Genomic DNA, 15,941 nt, shown 5'->3' with positions numbered 1-15,941 from the left:
TTATGATGTGAAATTGTTGAACTCGATAGAGTCCTGAAGGCTGTAAAGTGCCTAATCGGAAGATGAGGTGCTGTTCCTCGAGTTTACGCTGGGTTTCAGTGGACCAATGCAAGAGGCCGAAGATGGGGAAGTCCGAGTGGGAATGGGGCGGTGAATTGAAATACTGAGAGGCTGTTTCCCCCCCCCCTGGCTGGAGAGTCTCGAACCAGGGGTCACAGTCTCAGGATAAGGGGTCGGCCATTTAGGACTGAGATGAGGGCAGCACGGTGGCATAGTGGTTAGCACTGTTGCCTCACAGCGCCAGGGACCCGGGTTCGAATCCGGCCTCGGGTGACTGTCTGTGTGGAGTTTGCACATTCTCCCCGTGTTTGTGTGGGTTTCCTCCGGGTGCTCCGGTTTCCTCCCACAGTCCAAAGATGTGCGGGTTAGGTTGATTGGCTATGATAAATTGACCCTTAGTGTTAGGGGGATTAAATACGTGGGGTTACGGGGATAGGGTGGGATATGTGTTGGTGTAGGGGTTACGGGGATCGGGTGGGATATGTGTCGGTGCAGGCTCGATGGGCCGAAATGGCCTCTATCTGCACTGTGGGGGTTCTGTGATTCTGTGAATTTCTTCACTCAGAGGGCGGTGAATCTTTGGAATTCTCTGCCCCAGAGGGCTGTGGAGGCTCACAGTCGTTGAGTATATTCAAGACAGAGAGCGATAGATTTTTGGACTCTCGGGGAATCGAGGGATATGGAGATCGGGCGGGAAAGTGGAGTTGAGGTCGATGATCAGCCATGATCTTATTGAATGGCGGAGCAGGCTCGAAGGGGCCGAATGGCCGACTCCTGCGCCTATTTCTTATGTCCTGAACCAAACGAATGACGTTTTGACAGGAAGAGTAAAGAGGCCACTTCTTGGAAAGTAAGAATCTCAATGGAGTAGTGAAGCAAAAGGATCTATGCGTAGAGATAAACAAATCATTAAAAGTAGCGATGCAGGTTAACAGGGCCATAAAAATAAGCAAAACAAATTCTAGAGGAAGAGAATTAAAAAGCAGAGAAGTTATTACAGGATTAGACAGACGAGATGCAGGAAGGATGTTCTCGATGGCGGGGGAGTCCAGAACCAGGGGTCACAGTCTAAGGATAAGGGGTAAGCCATTTAGGACTGAGATGAGGAGGAATTTCTTCACCCAGAGAGTGGTGAACCTGTGGAATTCTCTACCACAGAAGACGGTTGAGGCCAATTCATTAAATATATTCAAGAAGGAGTTGGATATATTTCTTAAGGCTAAAGGGATCAAGGGATATTGGGAGAAGGCAGGGACAGGGTACTGAATTTGGGGAGTTTGCACATTCTCCTCGTGTTTGCGTGGGTTTCCTCCGGGTGCTCCGGTTTCCTCCCACAGTCCAAAGATGTGCGAGTTAGGTTTATTGGCTATGATAAATTGACCCTTAGTGTTAGGGGGATTAAATACGTGGGGTTACGGGGATAGGGTGGGATATGTGTTGGTGTAGGGGTTGCGGGGATCGGGTGGGATATGTGTCGGTGCAGGCTCGATGGGCCGAAATGGCCTCTATCTGCACTGTGGGGTTTCTGTGATTCTGTGAAGTTATGTTAAACTTGAATGGCACCTTGGATAGACCGCACTTGGAGCACTGTGCATAGTTCTGGTCTCCGTATACCTTGGTTAGACCACACTTGGAGCACTGCGCATAGTTCTGGTCTCCGTATACCTTGGTTAGACCACACCTGGAGCACTGTGCACAGTTCTGGTCTCCATATACCTTGGTTAGACCACACTTGGAGCACTGTGCACAGTTCTGGTCTCCGTATACCTTGGTTAGACCACACTTGGAGCACTGTGCACAGTTCTGGTCTCCATATACCTTGGTTAGACCACACTTGGAGCACTGTGCACAGTTTTGGTCTCCATCTAACAGAAAGGATATAGAGGCACCGGAGAAGGTGCAAAAAAGATTTACAAGCACGATACCAGAGGGGGCGACCTGATAGATATCTTCAAAATTATGAAGGGGTTCGATAGGGTAGAGGTAGAGAAGATGTTTCCACTTGTGGGGGAGAGCAGAACTAGGGGCCATCAATATAAGATAGTCACTAATAAATCCAATGAGGAATTCAGGAGAAACTTCTTTACCCAGAGAGTGGTGAGAATGTGGAACTCGCTACCACAGGGAGTGGCGGAGGCGAATAGTATAGATGTATTTAAGGGGGAAGCTGGATAAACACACGAGGGAGAAAGGAATAGAAGGATATAGTGATAGGGTGAGATGGAGTAGGGGTGGGAGGAGGCTCGTGTGGAGCACAAACACCGGCACGGACACGTTGGGCCGAATGGCCTGTTCCTGTGCTGCAGACTCGATGCAAAACTGAGGGAAGCAACATAATGGGGCACAACCATTATTTTGGATGCTGTACTCAGAGCTCCCTGCAGCCTTCACCTCTACGGTTAAAGACATTTATTGACTGTCGGGAAGTAGAAAGCCAAGAAACCGTTGCTGGCCTTTCTACGCTAGCCGGTCACATGGTTAAAATGGGCCAATCGAATTCGCAGAAAAAAGTCAACAAGGTGGCCATGTTGGATTTTGCAAACCATTAAAAAAAAAATCAATCATGAACAGGCAACTTTGCCGGCCACATATTAATAGGCCAAGCAGGATACTTCGGGAACACAGGATTCACATTGGAGGCCATTCAGCCCCCTCGAGCCTGTTACATTAGGAACAGGAGGAGGCCATTCAGCCCCCCTCGAGCCTGTTCCCCCATTCAATGAGATCATGGCTGATCTGTGACCTAACTCCATATACCCGCCTTTGTCCTGTATCCCTCAATACCTTTTGGTTAACAAAAATCTATCAATCTCAGCTTTAAAATTAACAATTGACCCCCCCAGCATCAATTGCCGTTTGCGGAGGAGAGTTCCAAACTTCTACCACCCTTTGTGTGTCGAAGTGTTTCCTAACCTCACTCCTGAAAGGTCTGGCTCTAATTTCTAGACTATGTCCCCTAGTCCGAGACTCCCCAACCAGCAGGAATAGTTTCTCTCTCTCTACCGCATCAGCTCCCCTTAATATCTTGAAAACTTCGATCAGGTCACCCCTTAACCTTCTAACTTCCAGGGAATACAACCCTAGTTTGTGTAATCTCTCCTCGTAACTTAACCCCTTGGAGTCCGGGTATCATTCTGGTAAACCTACGCTGCACTCCCTCCAAGGCCGATATATCCTTCCGAAGGTGCGGTGCCCAGAACTGCTCACAGTGCTCCAGGTGTGGGCTTTGTAGAGCCGAAGCACGACTTAATTATGGGAAGAGAGCGTGCGGGATTTCAGGAGTACTTCGGTCAGCTCGCGCGTAGCTGCAACGTGAGTACAGATCACCACCCCCCACCCCCCCGCCCCACTTGAGCGACAGAATCAGCTGTCACAGAGAGTGTGGAGCCGGCACCTTCAGGGGCGGATAGAGAACTTTCACTCACCCTCGGAGAGGGTCCACCACCACTGCGTGGGGCTCGTCGATCATGCCAGATATTAGGGTCTTGCGGTTTTCACCGTGGATCTGAGCTACTTCAATGACATCCCGCCCGGAGTCAGTCCAGTAGAGGTTCTCGGCAACCCAGTCCACCGCGATACCCCGAGGCATCTTCAGGCCTGGGATCTGGAGGAGGAATGAGAAATACAACAGTCCTCAAGGCACTGAAATTCCCCAGATCGCAGGAGAGAGAGAGAGAGAGAGAGAGAGAGAGAGGGAGGGAGGAGAGGGAGGGAGGGAGGGAAGGAGAGAGAGGGAAGGGGGAGAGAGAGAGAGAGAGAGAGAGAGAGAGAGAGAAAGAGAGAGAGGGAGGGAAGGGGGGAGAGAGGGAAGGGGGGAGAGAGAGAGAGAGAGAGAGGGGGGGGGAAGGGGGGAGAGAGAGAGAGAGAGAGAGAGAGGGAAGGGGGGAGAGAGAGAGAGGGAAGGGGGGAGAGAGAGAGGGAAGGGGGGAGAGAGAGAGGGAAGGGGGGAGAGAGAGAGGGAAGGGGGGGAGAGAGAGAGGGAAGGGGGGGAAGAGAGAGAGGGAAGGGGGGGAAGAGAGAGAGGGAAGGGGGAGAGAGAGGGAAGGGGGAGAGAGAGGGAAGGGGGAGAGAGAGGGAAGGGGGAGAGAGAGGGAAGGGGAGAGAGAGGGAAGGGGGGAGAGAGAGGGAAGGGGGAGAGAGAGGGGAAAGGGGGGAGAGAGAGGGGAAAGGGGGGAGAGAGAGGGGAAAGGGGGGAGAGAGAGGGGAAAGGGGGGAGAGAGAGGGGAAAGGGGGGAGAGAGAGGGGAAAGGGGGAGAGAGAGGGGAAAGGGGGCAGAGAGAGGGGGAAGGGGGGAGAGAGAGGGGAAAGGGGGGAGAGAGAGGGGAAAGGGGGGAGAGAGAGGGGAAAGGGGGGAGAGAGAGGGGGAAGGGGGGAGAGAGAGGGGGAAGGGGGGAGAGAGAGGGGGAAGGGGGGAGAGAGGGGGAAGGGGGGGAGAGAGAGAGGGAAGGGGGAATAGAGAGAGAGGGAAGGGGGGAGAGAGAGAGGGAAGGGGGAGAGAGAGAGGGAAGGGGGAGAGAGAGAGAGAGAGGGAAGGGGGGAGAGAGAGAGAGGGAAGGGGGGAGAGAGAGAGAGAGGGAAGGGGGGAGAGAGAGAGAGGGAAGGGAGAGAGAGAGAGAGGGGGAAGGGAGAGAGAGAGAGGGAAGGGGGGAGAGAGAGGGAAGGGGGGAGAGAGAGGGAAGGGGGGGAGAGAGAGGGAAGGGGGGAGAGAGAGGGAAGGGGGGAGAGAGAGGGAAGGGGGGAGAGAGAGGGAAGGGGGGAGAGAGGGGGAAGGGGGGAGAGAGAGGGAAGGGGGAGAGAGGAGCGAGAAGGCCGTTGAAGGATTTGAACACGATGCTGAGATATTCAAATGAAGATCCCCTCCCCCAGCAACCAAACGCGCACCCCACCTCCCCCAGCGGAGAGATGGGGGGGGGGGAACACAGCGCACTCACATTGAGGTCAACCACCCCCGTGTTGACCTGTCGCTTGTTGCGGTTGGAGGAGGGGGAGGAGGAGGCAGAGAGATCCCGGTACGAGATCTTGCCGGTGTGCCAGTTGGTCCAGAATATGATGTTGCCCTTGACGTGGGCGTCCATGGCATCGATCCTCACGGTTTCGTCCCCCCTGGAAGGCCTGTTCGTAGGCAGAGTTGGGGTTGAATGGGTACAGGCTGCGGATTTCATTGTCGTCGGCTATGTAGAGAACTTGCTGCTCGGACCCTGTGGGGAGAGGGAGGAGGAGAAGAATTAACTGGAGGGTTCGATCCCACACCAAAAGGTTAACTGAAGAGACTTCATTAATCGCCCCTCTAAAGTTTCATGGGGTCTTGTACATCCAGAGCAGACGGGGGCCTCGGTTTAAAGGTTCATCCGAAAGACAGCACCTCCGATGGTGCGGCACTCCCTCAGTACTGCCCCTCCGACAGTGCGGCGCTCCCTCAGTACCGACCCTCCGACAGTGCGGCGCTCCCTCAGTACTGCCCCTCCGACAGTGCGGCGCTCCCTCAGTACCGCCCCTCCGAACTACCCCTCTGACAGTGCGGCGCTCCCTCAGTACCGACCCTCCGACAGTGCGGCACTCCCTCAGTACTGCCCCTCCGACAGTGCGGTGCTCCCTCAGTACCGACCCTCCGACAGTGCGGCGCTCCCTCAGTACTGCCCCTCCGACAGTGCGGCGCTCCCTCAGTACTGCCCCTCCGACAGTGCGGCGCTCCCTCAGTACCGCCCCTCCGAACTACCCCTCTGACAGTGCGGCGCTCCCTCAGTACCGACCCTCCGACAGTGCGGTGCTCCCTCAGTACCGACCCTCCGACAGTGCGGCGCTCCCTCAGTACCGACCCTCCGACAGTGCGGCGCTCCCTCAGTACTACCCCTCCGACAGTGCGGCGCTCCCTCAGTACTGCCCCTCCGACAGTGCGGTGCTCCCTCAGTACCGACCCTCCGACAGTGCGGCGCTCCCTCAGTACTACCCCTCCGACAGTGCGGCGCTCTCTCAGTACTACCCCTCCGACAGTGCGGCGCTCCCTCAGTACTACCCCTCCGACAGTGCGGTGCTCCCTCAGTACCGACCCTCCGACAGTGCGGCGCTCCCTCAGTACTACCCCTCCGACAGTGCGGCGCTCTCTCAGTACTACCCCCTCCGACAGTGCGGCGCTCCCTCAGTACTGCCCCTCCGACAGTGCGGTGCTCCCTCAGTACCGACCCTCCGACAGTGCGGCGCTCCCTCAGTACTACCCCTCCGACAGTGCGGCGCTCCCTCAGTACTACCCCTCCGACAGTGCGGTAATGGAACATTTAACAGGAGGTGTTCAAAAATCATGAAGGATTTCGATTGAGTAAATAAGAGAAACTGTTATCCGTGGCAGAAGGGTTGCTAGCCAGAGGACACAGATTTAAGGTAATTGGGCAAAAAAATGGCCTCCTTCTGTGCTGTATCATTCTAGGAAAGCTCGCTGGCAAGTGGAAGCCTTACCTTCTGCCTTGCACGTGTGGTTGCGACCTTTGAGGTAGTTCTTTGAACAGGTGCACATGTACGAACCCTTTGTGTTATTACAGTACTGGGAGCAGACACCAAACTGCAAGCATTCATTGTTATCTGGAGAGAAGAGAAAAAATAAAAATTAAGACACCATTAAAAACAGGCTTCAATGTAATTAATTTTCTATAAAACAGACCAAACAAGGAGTGAAGATTATATTTCGGCTGTAGATGGTGGAGGCTTTTAACTATCTATGGAACAGTAATAAATCTTACATCTGTGCCCAACTCCTGACCTTATAAACTCCCACGTCACGATCTATAATGCAAATCTGACTATGTAAACAGTCACGCTGTAATTACATCCGCCAGCCACCAGGCGGGGAGCTCTGCAGCGCCACCACCAGGGGGAATGCTATAATTACAGCGCAAGAAGCTGATGGAAGCAGTTTCCATTAGAAAAAGTGGACAGAATGTTCGGACATAAAAACAGGGGCACTGAATTTATTTACACGTGCACTTGTTCAATTATACCCAATCTGCCCCATCTTCACCTGATCGTGACTCTTTGTCCCAAAGTGTTTTACAACCAATGAAGTACTTTTCAAGGAGTAGTCATTGTTGTAGGAAACGTGGCAGCCAACTTGGACACAGCAAGCTCCCACAAACAACGACCAGATAAGCTGTTTCTTTTTAAGTGATGTTGATTGAGGGATAAATATTGGCCCCAAGGCACCGGGGAGAACTCCCCCCTGCTCTTTTCCAAAATAGCGGCCGTGGGATCTTTTACGTCCACCCGAGAGGGCAGACGGGGCCTCAGTTTAACGTCTCATCCGAAAGACGGCACCTCCAACAGTGCAGTGCCCCCTCAATACCGCCCCTTCGACAGTGCGGCGCTCTCAGCACCTCCCCTCCGACGCTCCCTCAGTACTGCCCCTCCGACAGTGTGGCTCTCCCTCAGTACTGCCCCTCCGACAGTGCGGTGCTCCCTCAGTACTGCCCCTCCGACAGGGCGGCGCTCCCTCAGTACCGCCCCTCCGACAGTGCGGCGCTCCCTCAGTACCGCCCCTCCGACAGTGCGGTGCTCCCTCAGTACTGCCCCTCCGACAGTGTGGCGCTCCCTCAGTACCGCCCCTCCGACAGTGCGGCGCTCCCTCAGCACTGCCCCTCCGACAGTGCGGCGCTCCCTCAGCACTGGCGTCGTGTGTGTGTGGTCCTGAGTTTTGCGCTCGAGTGTGCTGAGCAAGGGGAGGCGGGGGGCTCGAACTCACAACCTTCTGCCACAGCTCAGGCACGCCAAGAAGGAGGGTGTGGTTAACCAGGGCTGAACTTGCAGCGCTCAACACCGATTCTCGGCTGAGTTTACAATCCCAAGTTTTGAAATGTAACGCCAGCACTTCAGCAAGCTCCACCATCCTCCCTCCCGCCCTTCTTGAACATACGTGGGCACGGCGTACCTTCACATTGTCTTCGGATGTTGTTGTACTGGAACCCGTGTCTGCACACACAGTACGAAGTCCTCTTGTTCTCCTTGCACTCGCATCATCTCCACAAAGACCCTTATTGACTTTACACTGTGGATCTGTAGAGTAAAGAAAGAACAAACATGCATTTCTCCGGCCCCCTTCACCACCTCAGGACGTCCAAAGCGCTTCTCAGCCAATGAAGTACTTTTTTTTTTAAGTGTGGTCACGGTTGTAATGTAGGAAACGCGGCGGCCAAACGAGCACAGCAAGCTCCCACAAACAGCAATGACCGGATAATGTTTTATTTTTTTGAAGTGATTTTGTTTGTGGAAAAAATATTGGCCCCGGGACAGCGAGGAGAATTCACCTCCCCTGCTCTTCTTCGAAATAGTGGCCTTGTGAGGGCAGACGTAGCCTCAGTTTAATGTCGCATCTGAAAGGCGGCGCCTCCGACAGTGCGGCGCTCCCTCAGTACTGCCCCTCCGACAGTGCGGAGCTCCCCCAGTACTGCCCCTCCCACAGTGATGAGCTCCCTCAGCACTGCCCCTCCGACAGTGCGGCGCTCCCTCAGTACTGCCCCTCCGACAGTGCGGCGCTCCCTCAGTACTGCCCCTCCGACAGTGCGGAGTTCCCCCAGTACTGCCCCTCCCACAGTGATGAGCTCCCTCAGCACTGCCCCTCCGACAGTGCGGCGCTCCCTCAGTACTGCCCCTCCGACAGTGCGGCGCTCCCTCAGTATTGCCCCTCCCTCAGTACTGCCCCTCCCACAGTGAGGCGCTCCCTCAGTACTGCACTGGAGTGTCGGCCTGGATTACGTGCCCAAGTCTCTGGAGTGGGGCTGAAGCCACGTGTTACCAATTAGTCCCACTCACCCCTGCTCTTTCCCCATAGCCCGCCTGCCAGTGGAAACAGTTTCCCCCTATCCACACCCCTCATAATTTTGAACATCTCTATTAAACACCTCTATTTCTGGGAGAGTTCCAGATTTCCACCACCCTTTGTGTGAAGAACTGCTTCCTGACATCACCCCTGCACGGCCTGGCTCTAATTTTAAGATTATGCCTCCTGTACCTGCATCGTATTTACAGCACAGAAACAGGCCATTCGGCCCAACTGGTCCGTGCCAGTGTTAATGCTCCACACGAGCCTCCTACCACCTCTACTCCATCTCACCCTATCACCATATCCTTCTATTCCTTTCTCCCTCGTGTGTTTATCCAGCTTCCCCCTTAAATACATCTGTACTATTCACCTCCACCACTCCCTGTGGTAGCGAGTTCCACATTCTCACCACTCTCTGGGTAAAGAAGTTTCTCCTGAATTCCCCATTGGATTTATTAGTGACTATCTTATATTGACGGCCCCTAGTTCTGGTCTCCCCCACAAGTGGAAACATCTTCTCTACGTCTACCCGATCGAACCCCCTTCATAATATTAAAGACCTCTATCAGGTCCCCCCTCAGCCTTCTCTTTTCAAGAGAAAAGAGCCCCCAGCCTGTTCAATCTTTCCTGATAGTTATAAACCTCTCAGTTATGGTGTCATCCTTGTCAATCTTTATAGCACCTTCTCCAGTGCCTCTATATCCTTTTTATAATATGGAGACCAGAACTGTGCACAGTGCTCCAAGTGTGGTCTAACCAAGGTATATGGAGACCAGAACTGTGCACAGTGCTCCAAGTGTGGTCTAACCAAGGTATATGGAGACCAGAACTGTGCACAGTGCTCCCAGTGTGGTCTAACCAAGGTATATGGAGACCAGAACTGTGCACAGTGCTCCAAGTGTGGTCTAACCAAGGTATATGGAGACCAGAACTGTGCACGGTGCTCCAAGTGTGGTCTAACCAAGGTATATGGAGACCAGAACTGTGCACGGTGCTCCAAGTGTGGTCTAACCAAGGTATATGGAGACCAGAACTGTGCACAGTGCTCCAAGTATGGTCTAACCAAGGTATATGGAGACCAGAACTGTGCACAGTGCTCCAAGTGCGGTCTAACCAAGGTATATGGAGACCAGAACTGTGCACGGTGCTCCAAGTGTGGTCTAACCAAGGTATATGGAAACCAGAACTGTGCACAGTGCTCCCAGTGTGGTCTAACCAAGGTATACGGAGACCAGAACTGTGCACGGTGCTCCAAGTGTGGTCTAACCAAGGTATATGGAGACCAGAACTGTGCACAGTGCTCCAAGTGTGGTCTAACCAAGGTATATGGAGACCAGAACTGTGCACGGTGCTCCAAGTGTGGTCTAACCAAGGTATATGGAAACCAGAACTGTGCACAGTGCTCCCAGTGTGGTCTAACCAAGGTATATGGAGACCAGAACTGTGCACAGTGCTCCAAGTGTGGTCTAACCAAGGTATACGGCCCAGTGTGGTCTAACCAAGGTATACGGAGACCAGAACTGTGCACAGTGCTCCCAGTGTGGTCTAACCAAGGTATATGGAGACCAGAACTGTGCACAGTGCTCCAAGTGTGGTCTAACCAAGGTAAATGGAGACCAGAACTGTGCACAGTGCTCCAAGTGTGGTCTAACCAAGGTAAATGGAGACCAGAACTGTGCACAGTGCTCCCAGTGTGGTCTAACCAAGGTATACGGAGACCAGAACTGTGCACAGTGCTCCAAGTGTGGTCTAACCAAGTTATACGGAGACCAGAACTGTGCACGGTGCTCCAAGTGTGGTCTAACCAAGGTATACGGAGACCAGAACTGTGCACAGTGCTCCAAGTGTGGTCGAACCAAGGTATATGGAGACTAAAACTGTGCACGGTGCTCCCAGTGTGGTCCAACCAAGGTATATGGAGACCAGAACTGTGCACGGTGCTCCAAGTGTGGTCCAACCAAGGTATATGGAGAGCAGAACTGTGCACGGTGCTCCAAGTGTGGTCTAACCAAGGTATACGGAGACCAGAACTGTGCACAGTGCTCCAAGTGTGGTCTAACCAAGGTATATGGAGACCAGAACTGTGCACAGTGCTCCAAGTGTGGTCTAACCAAGGTATATGGAGACCAGAACTGTGCACAGTGCTCCCAGTGTGGTCCAACCAAGGTTCTATACAAGTTTAACATACTCCCGATTCAGCTCATCTCGGGTCCACTTGCTACGTCGCGCTCCTTCCAATCCCCCCCCCGCTGCTCGTAAGGGGAAACGCGCCGCGCTCGGCCATCTACACCCCAAGTTCAACTTACTCTTAGAGCACTCCTGCTCATCTGACGCTCCGTCGCCGCAGTCCTCCCAGTTGTTGCACAGCAGCCTCTGACTGATGCATTTGCCATTCGAGCAGGTGAACTCGTCCTTCTCACAGGCCTTGGGTTTCTCGGTGGGTTTCTCTGCAGTCAAGATACAAAAAAATGGGTTTTTTGTTTTGCTCCATCTTGAGCTCTCTTATATCCTCCCATCCCACCCACTCACTCACTCGCTCTGGTGCATTTCGAATGCTCCCATCACACCCAATGAAAAGCGTTTAGAATCTCTCAGCGCAGGAGGAGGCCATTCGGCCCATCGTGCCTGTGCCGGCTCTTTGAACGAGCTCTCCAATTAGTCCCACTCCCCCCTGCTCTTTCCCCCGTAGCCCTGTGAATTTCTCCCCTTCAAGTGTTTATCCAATTCCCCTTTTGAAAGTTACTATTGAATCTGCTCCCACCGCCCTTTCAGGCAGCGCGTTCCAGATCACAACAACTCGCTGCGTAAAAAACATTCTCCTCATCTCCCCCTCTGGTTCTTTTGCCGATTATCTTCAATCTGTGTCCTCTGGTTACCGACCCTCCTGCCCGTAGAAACAGTTTCTCCCTCTCTGCTCTATCAAAACCACTCGCAATTTTGAACGCCTCTATTAAATCTCCCCTTAACCTTCTCTGCTCCAAGGAGAACCCCAGCTTCTCCAGTCAATTCAATTCAAATCGCTTTATTGGCATGACAAGGTACATCTTATGTTGCCAAAGCATCGAAAAACATTCATGGTTGAACACATAAATACAGATCTATCCATACAGTGTATAAACAGATATATCCCTGAGAGTGTATAAATATACATTCATATAATTTGTATATACTCTTCTTATATTTAGTGGTTGTCCCTCTGTTTATGGCAAGCTGTAACATAGTGTGCCGCTAAGGTTACACAATTTCTCTCTTCCCCTAGTAGGTATGTGAGTTTTTGGTCGTCATTCAAATTTCTGAATTCCGGGCATATTTTTGTGAATTTTGGGTAGAAATTCTCCGATGCCCTGATATTTCCACATAACTAAAGTCCCTCATCCCCTGGAACCATTCTGGTCAATCTCCTCCTTAATCTTCTCTGCTCTAAGGAGAACAACCCCAGCTTCTACAGTCACTCCACCTCACTGAAGTCCCTCATCCCCGGGTACCATTCTAGTTAATCTCCCCCTCGACCTCCTCCGCTCCAAGGAGAACAACCCCAGCTTCTCCAGTCTCTCCACATAACTAAAGTCCCTCATCCCCTGGTACCATTCTGGTCAATCTCCCCCTTAACCTTCTCTGCTCTAAGGAGAACAACCCCAGCTTCTCCACCTCACTGAAGTCCCTCATCCCCGGGTACCATTCTAGTTAATCTCCCCCTCGACCTCCTCCGCTCCAAGGAGAACAGTGTTTCAACCACAAACTTATTGCGTTATCCGTTCTGCCTCTGTTGCGTATTAAAAGCCACCGAACGGCAGAGGTCTACACAGTCTTCGAGAAGCCCTCCCTCGCGACACAGTTGCACGCACGCCCAAGTAAAAAAGGACCTTACCGCAATCGTCCTCGTCAGTGTGGTCCCCGCAGTTGTCGAAACCGTCGCACCTCCGACCGATCCACAGGCACACCCGGTTATTCTTGCATCGGAACGGTCGGTTCGGCGGGCACTGGAACTTCACTGTAGGGAGAGAGAGGAAGAAACCGTTCACTTAGAGTTTACGCTCGTGGTCACCAACAACGGATAACACTGCCGTGAGGCACAAGTGTTTCACAAGTATCTGACAAGCAAGGAGATTGTTCCAGAAGGCGGCAACTGGGATACGGTCCCAACAACATCTCGCCTTTAATGCAGTAAAAAGTCCCAAAGGAACGTAAATCCGACACATATTCGACACCGAGCCACATAAGGAGCTATTTGGAGAGGGGGGCCACAAGGTTGGTCAAAGAGGTACGGCTTTAAGGAGCGTCTTAAAGGAGGAGAGGGGTTTAGGGAGGGAATTCCAGGGCTCGGGGCCCAGGCAGCTGAAGGCACAGCCGCCAATGGTGGAGCGATGGGAATCGGGGGATGCGCGGCGGTCAGAATCAGCGGGCAGTCCATGGCGCAGGTTGACAGCTGGCGGACTTACGGCACTCCTCCTGATTTTCATCCGAGTTGTCCCCGCAGTCGTCCTCGCCATCGCACTTCCAGGCCAAGGGTTTGCAGAGCGTGTTGTTGCACTGGAACTCGTCTAGGGGGCACGTCCGGACCACTGGGGAAAGAGAAAACAGCGACCGGCGTTAAAGGCAGATCCGCCTGAAAAAGTCAACAAGTGGGAACTAGAAGCTTGAATCCCTCGCCCCCGCCCGCCCAGCGTGTCCCTCGTCCCCGCGACCTTCGCCCCCCGCCCACTGTGATCCTCGCCCCCGCGACCTTCGCCCCCGCCCACTGTGACCCTCGCCCCCGCCCGCCCAGCGTGTCCCTCGTCCCCGCGACCTTCGCCCCCGCCCACTGTGACCCTCACCCCCGCCCGCCCAGCGTGTCCCTCGTCCCCGCGACCTTCGCCCCCGCCCACTGTGACCCTCGCCCCCGCCCAGCCTGTCCCTCGCCCCCGCCCACTGTGACCCTCGCCCCCGCCCCGCCCAGCGTGTCCCTCGTCCCCGCGACCTTCGGCCCCGCCCAGTGACCCTCGCCCCCGCCCGCCCAGCGTGTCCCTCGTCCCCGCGACCCTCGCCCCCGCCCGCCCAGCGTATCCCTCACCCCCGCAACCTTCGCCCCCGCCCACTGTGACCCTCGCCCCCGCCCGCCCAGCGTGTCCCTCGTCCCCGCGACCTTCGCCCCCGCCCAGTGTGACCCTCGCCCCCGCCCGCCCAGCGTGTCCCTCGTCCCCGCGACCTTCGCCCCCGCCCACTGTGATCCTCGCCCCCGCCCGCCCAGCGTGTCCCTCGTCCCCGCGACCTTCGCCCCCGCCCAGTGATCCTCGCCCCCGCCCGCCCAGCGTATCCCTCGTCCCCGCGACCTTCGCCCCCGCCCACTGTGACCCTCGCCCCCGCCCGTCCAGCGTGTCCCTCGTCCCCGCGACCTTCGCCCCCGCCCACTGTGATCCTCGCCTCCGCCCGCCCAGCGTGTCCCTCGTCCCAGTGACCCTCGCCCCCGCCCGCCCAGCGTGTCCCTCGTCCCCCGCGACCCTCGCCCCCGCCCCGCCCCAGCGTGTCCCTCGTCCCCGCGACCCTCGCCCCCGCTCCGCCCAGCGTGTCCCTCGTCCCCGCGACCTTCGCCCCCGCCCACTGTGACCCTCGCCCCCGCCCGCCCAGCGTGTCCCTCGTCCCAGTGACCCTCGCCCCCGCCCGCCCAGCGTGTCCCTCGTCCCCGCGACCTTCACCCCCGCCCGTGTCCCTCGCCCCCGCCCGCCCAGCGTATCCCTCACCCCCAACTACCTACTACGCCCCTCAATCCCACTTTCTCCCCCTATCCCACCGCGGCCCCTCACATCCCTCAACCCGTCTGTCGGACGACCAATCGCACAGAACAACCCTCTCCACATATTCCCCAACTGCGTCCAACCCGTCAGGTCCTGAACGCCGCCCGAGGACGACCCAAGGTGCTGCACTTCCAACGAATCGGCGTTCTGGGTCGGCAACGGCAAATCCACCTAGTGCACAGCAAGATCCCACAAACAGCAGAGAGACGAAAGGCCAGATAATCTGGGGGGATTTTTATTTCTTCTTCCCTGGGTGATGTTGACCGAGGGAGGAATGTTGGCTCTCAGACAGCAGGAGATCGCCCATGCTCCTATTCCAACAGTGTCCAGAGATAGAAGCATAGAATAGTATAGCACAGGAGGAGGCCATTCGGCCCATCGAGCCTGTGCCAGCTCTTTGAACGAGCTCTCCAATTAGTCCCACTCCCCCCCCGCTCTTTCCCCGGAGCCCTGTGAATTTTTCCCTTCAAGTATTTCTCCAATTCCCCCTTTTGAAAGTTACTATTGAATCTGCTCCCACCGCCCTTTCAGGCAGCGCGTTCCAGATCACAACAACTCGCTGCGTTAAAACATTCTCCTCATCTCCCCCTCTGGTTCTTTTGCCGATTACCCTCAATCTGTGTCCTCTGGTTACCGACCCTCCTGCCACTGGAAACAGTTTCTCCCTCTCCACTCGTATCGAAACCCCTCGCAATTTTGAACACCTCCATCAAATCTCCCCCTTAACCTTCTCTGCTCAAAGGAGAACAATCCCAGCTTCTCCAGTCTCTCCACATAACTGAAGTCCCTCATCCCCTGGTACCATTCTGGTCAATGTCCCCCTTAACCTTCTCTGCTCTAAGGAGAACAACCCCAGCTTCTCCAGTCTCTCTGGGTAACTGCAATCCCTCATCCTTAAGAGCTGTGGGACACACAGATAAGACGGGGGGACCTCAGGTTAACACCTCACTGTCTCACCGCGGTGCGTCGCTTACCCGAGCCGCAGTTATCTTCGTCGCTGCCGTCCATACAGTCCGCGTCGCTGTCGCAGTGCCAGCGATGGGGGATACAGTGTCCGTTCTTACACTGAAACTGGTCAGCCTCACACCTGACCATACAGTCTTTCTGCAACAACAGAAGCAAGGGTCAGTTACATTAAATCCAGAGAGGGGGAGAGAGGCCGAGGGGGGGGAAGAGAGGCCGAGGGGGGGGAAGAGAGGCCGAGGGGGTGGAAAGAGAGGCCGAGGGGGGGGGGAAAAAGAGAGGCCGAGGGGGGGGGGAAAAAGAGAGGCCGAGGGGGGGGGGGGGAAAAAAGAGAGGCCGAGGGG

The 15,941-nt window shown here is 55.0% G+C and overlaps 1 protein-coding gene across 1 annotated transcript in view; it reads right to left on the bottom strand.

Annotated features, from left to right (window-relative positions):
- The window catches only part of LOC147097167 (low-density lipoprotein receptor-related protein 1-like), a gene marked incomplete at its 5' end in the record, with an annotated part of 61,688 nt that overhangs the window by 33,000 nt on the left and 12,747 nt on the right, over positions 1–15,941 (bottom strand). Inside the window, 9 exon segments of the mRNA XM_085972536.1 lie at positions 3,486–3,664; positions 4,992–5,162; positions 5,164–5,258; positions 6,511–6,633; positions 7,882–8,097; positions 11,170–11,310; positions 12,732–12,854; positions 13,303–13,425; positions 15,609–15,738. Of these exon segments, the coding sequence (XP_085828662.1) occupies positions 3,486–3,664; positions 4,992–5,162; positions 5,164–5,258; positions 6,511–6,633; positions 7,882–8,097; positions 11,170–11,310; positions 12,732–12,854; positions 13,303–13,425; positions 15,609–15,738 (1,301 nt within the window).

The sequence above is a fragment of the Somniosus microcephalus genome, chromosome 33, assembly GCF_052327205.1.
Source record: "Somniosus microcephalus isolate GS21.2 chromosome 33, FLI_Smic_1.0, whole genome shotgun sequence".
In the NCBI taxonomy this organism is placed as follows: domain Eukaryota; kingdom Metazoa; phylum Chordata; class Chondrichthyes; order Squaliformes; family Somniosidae; genus Somniosus; species Somniosus microcephalus.
This window is presented reverse-complemented; position numbering and strand designations above follow the sequence as displayed.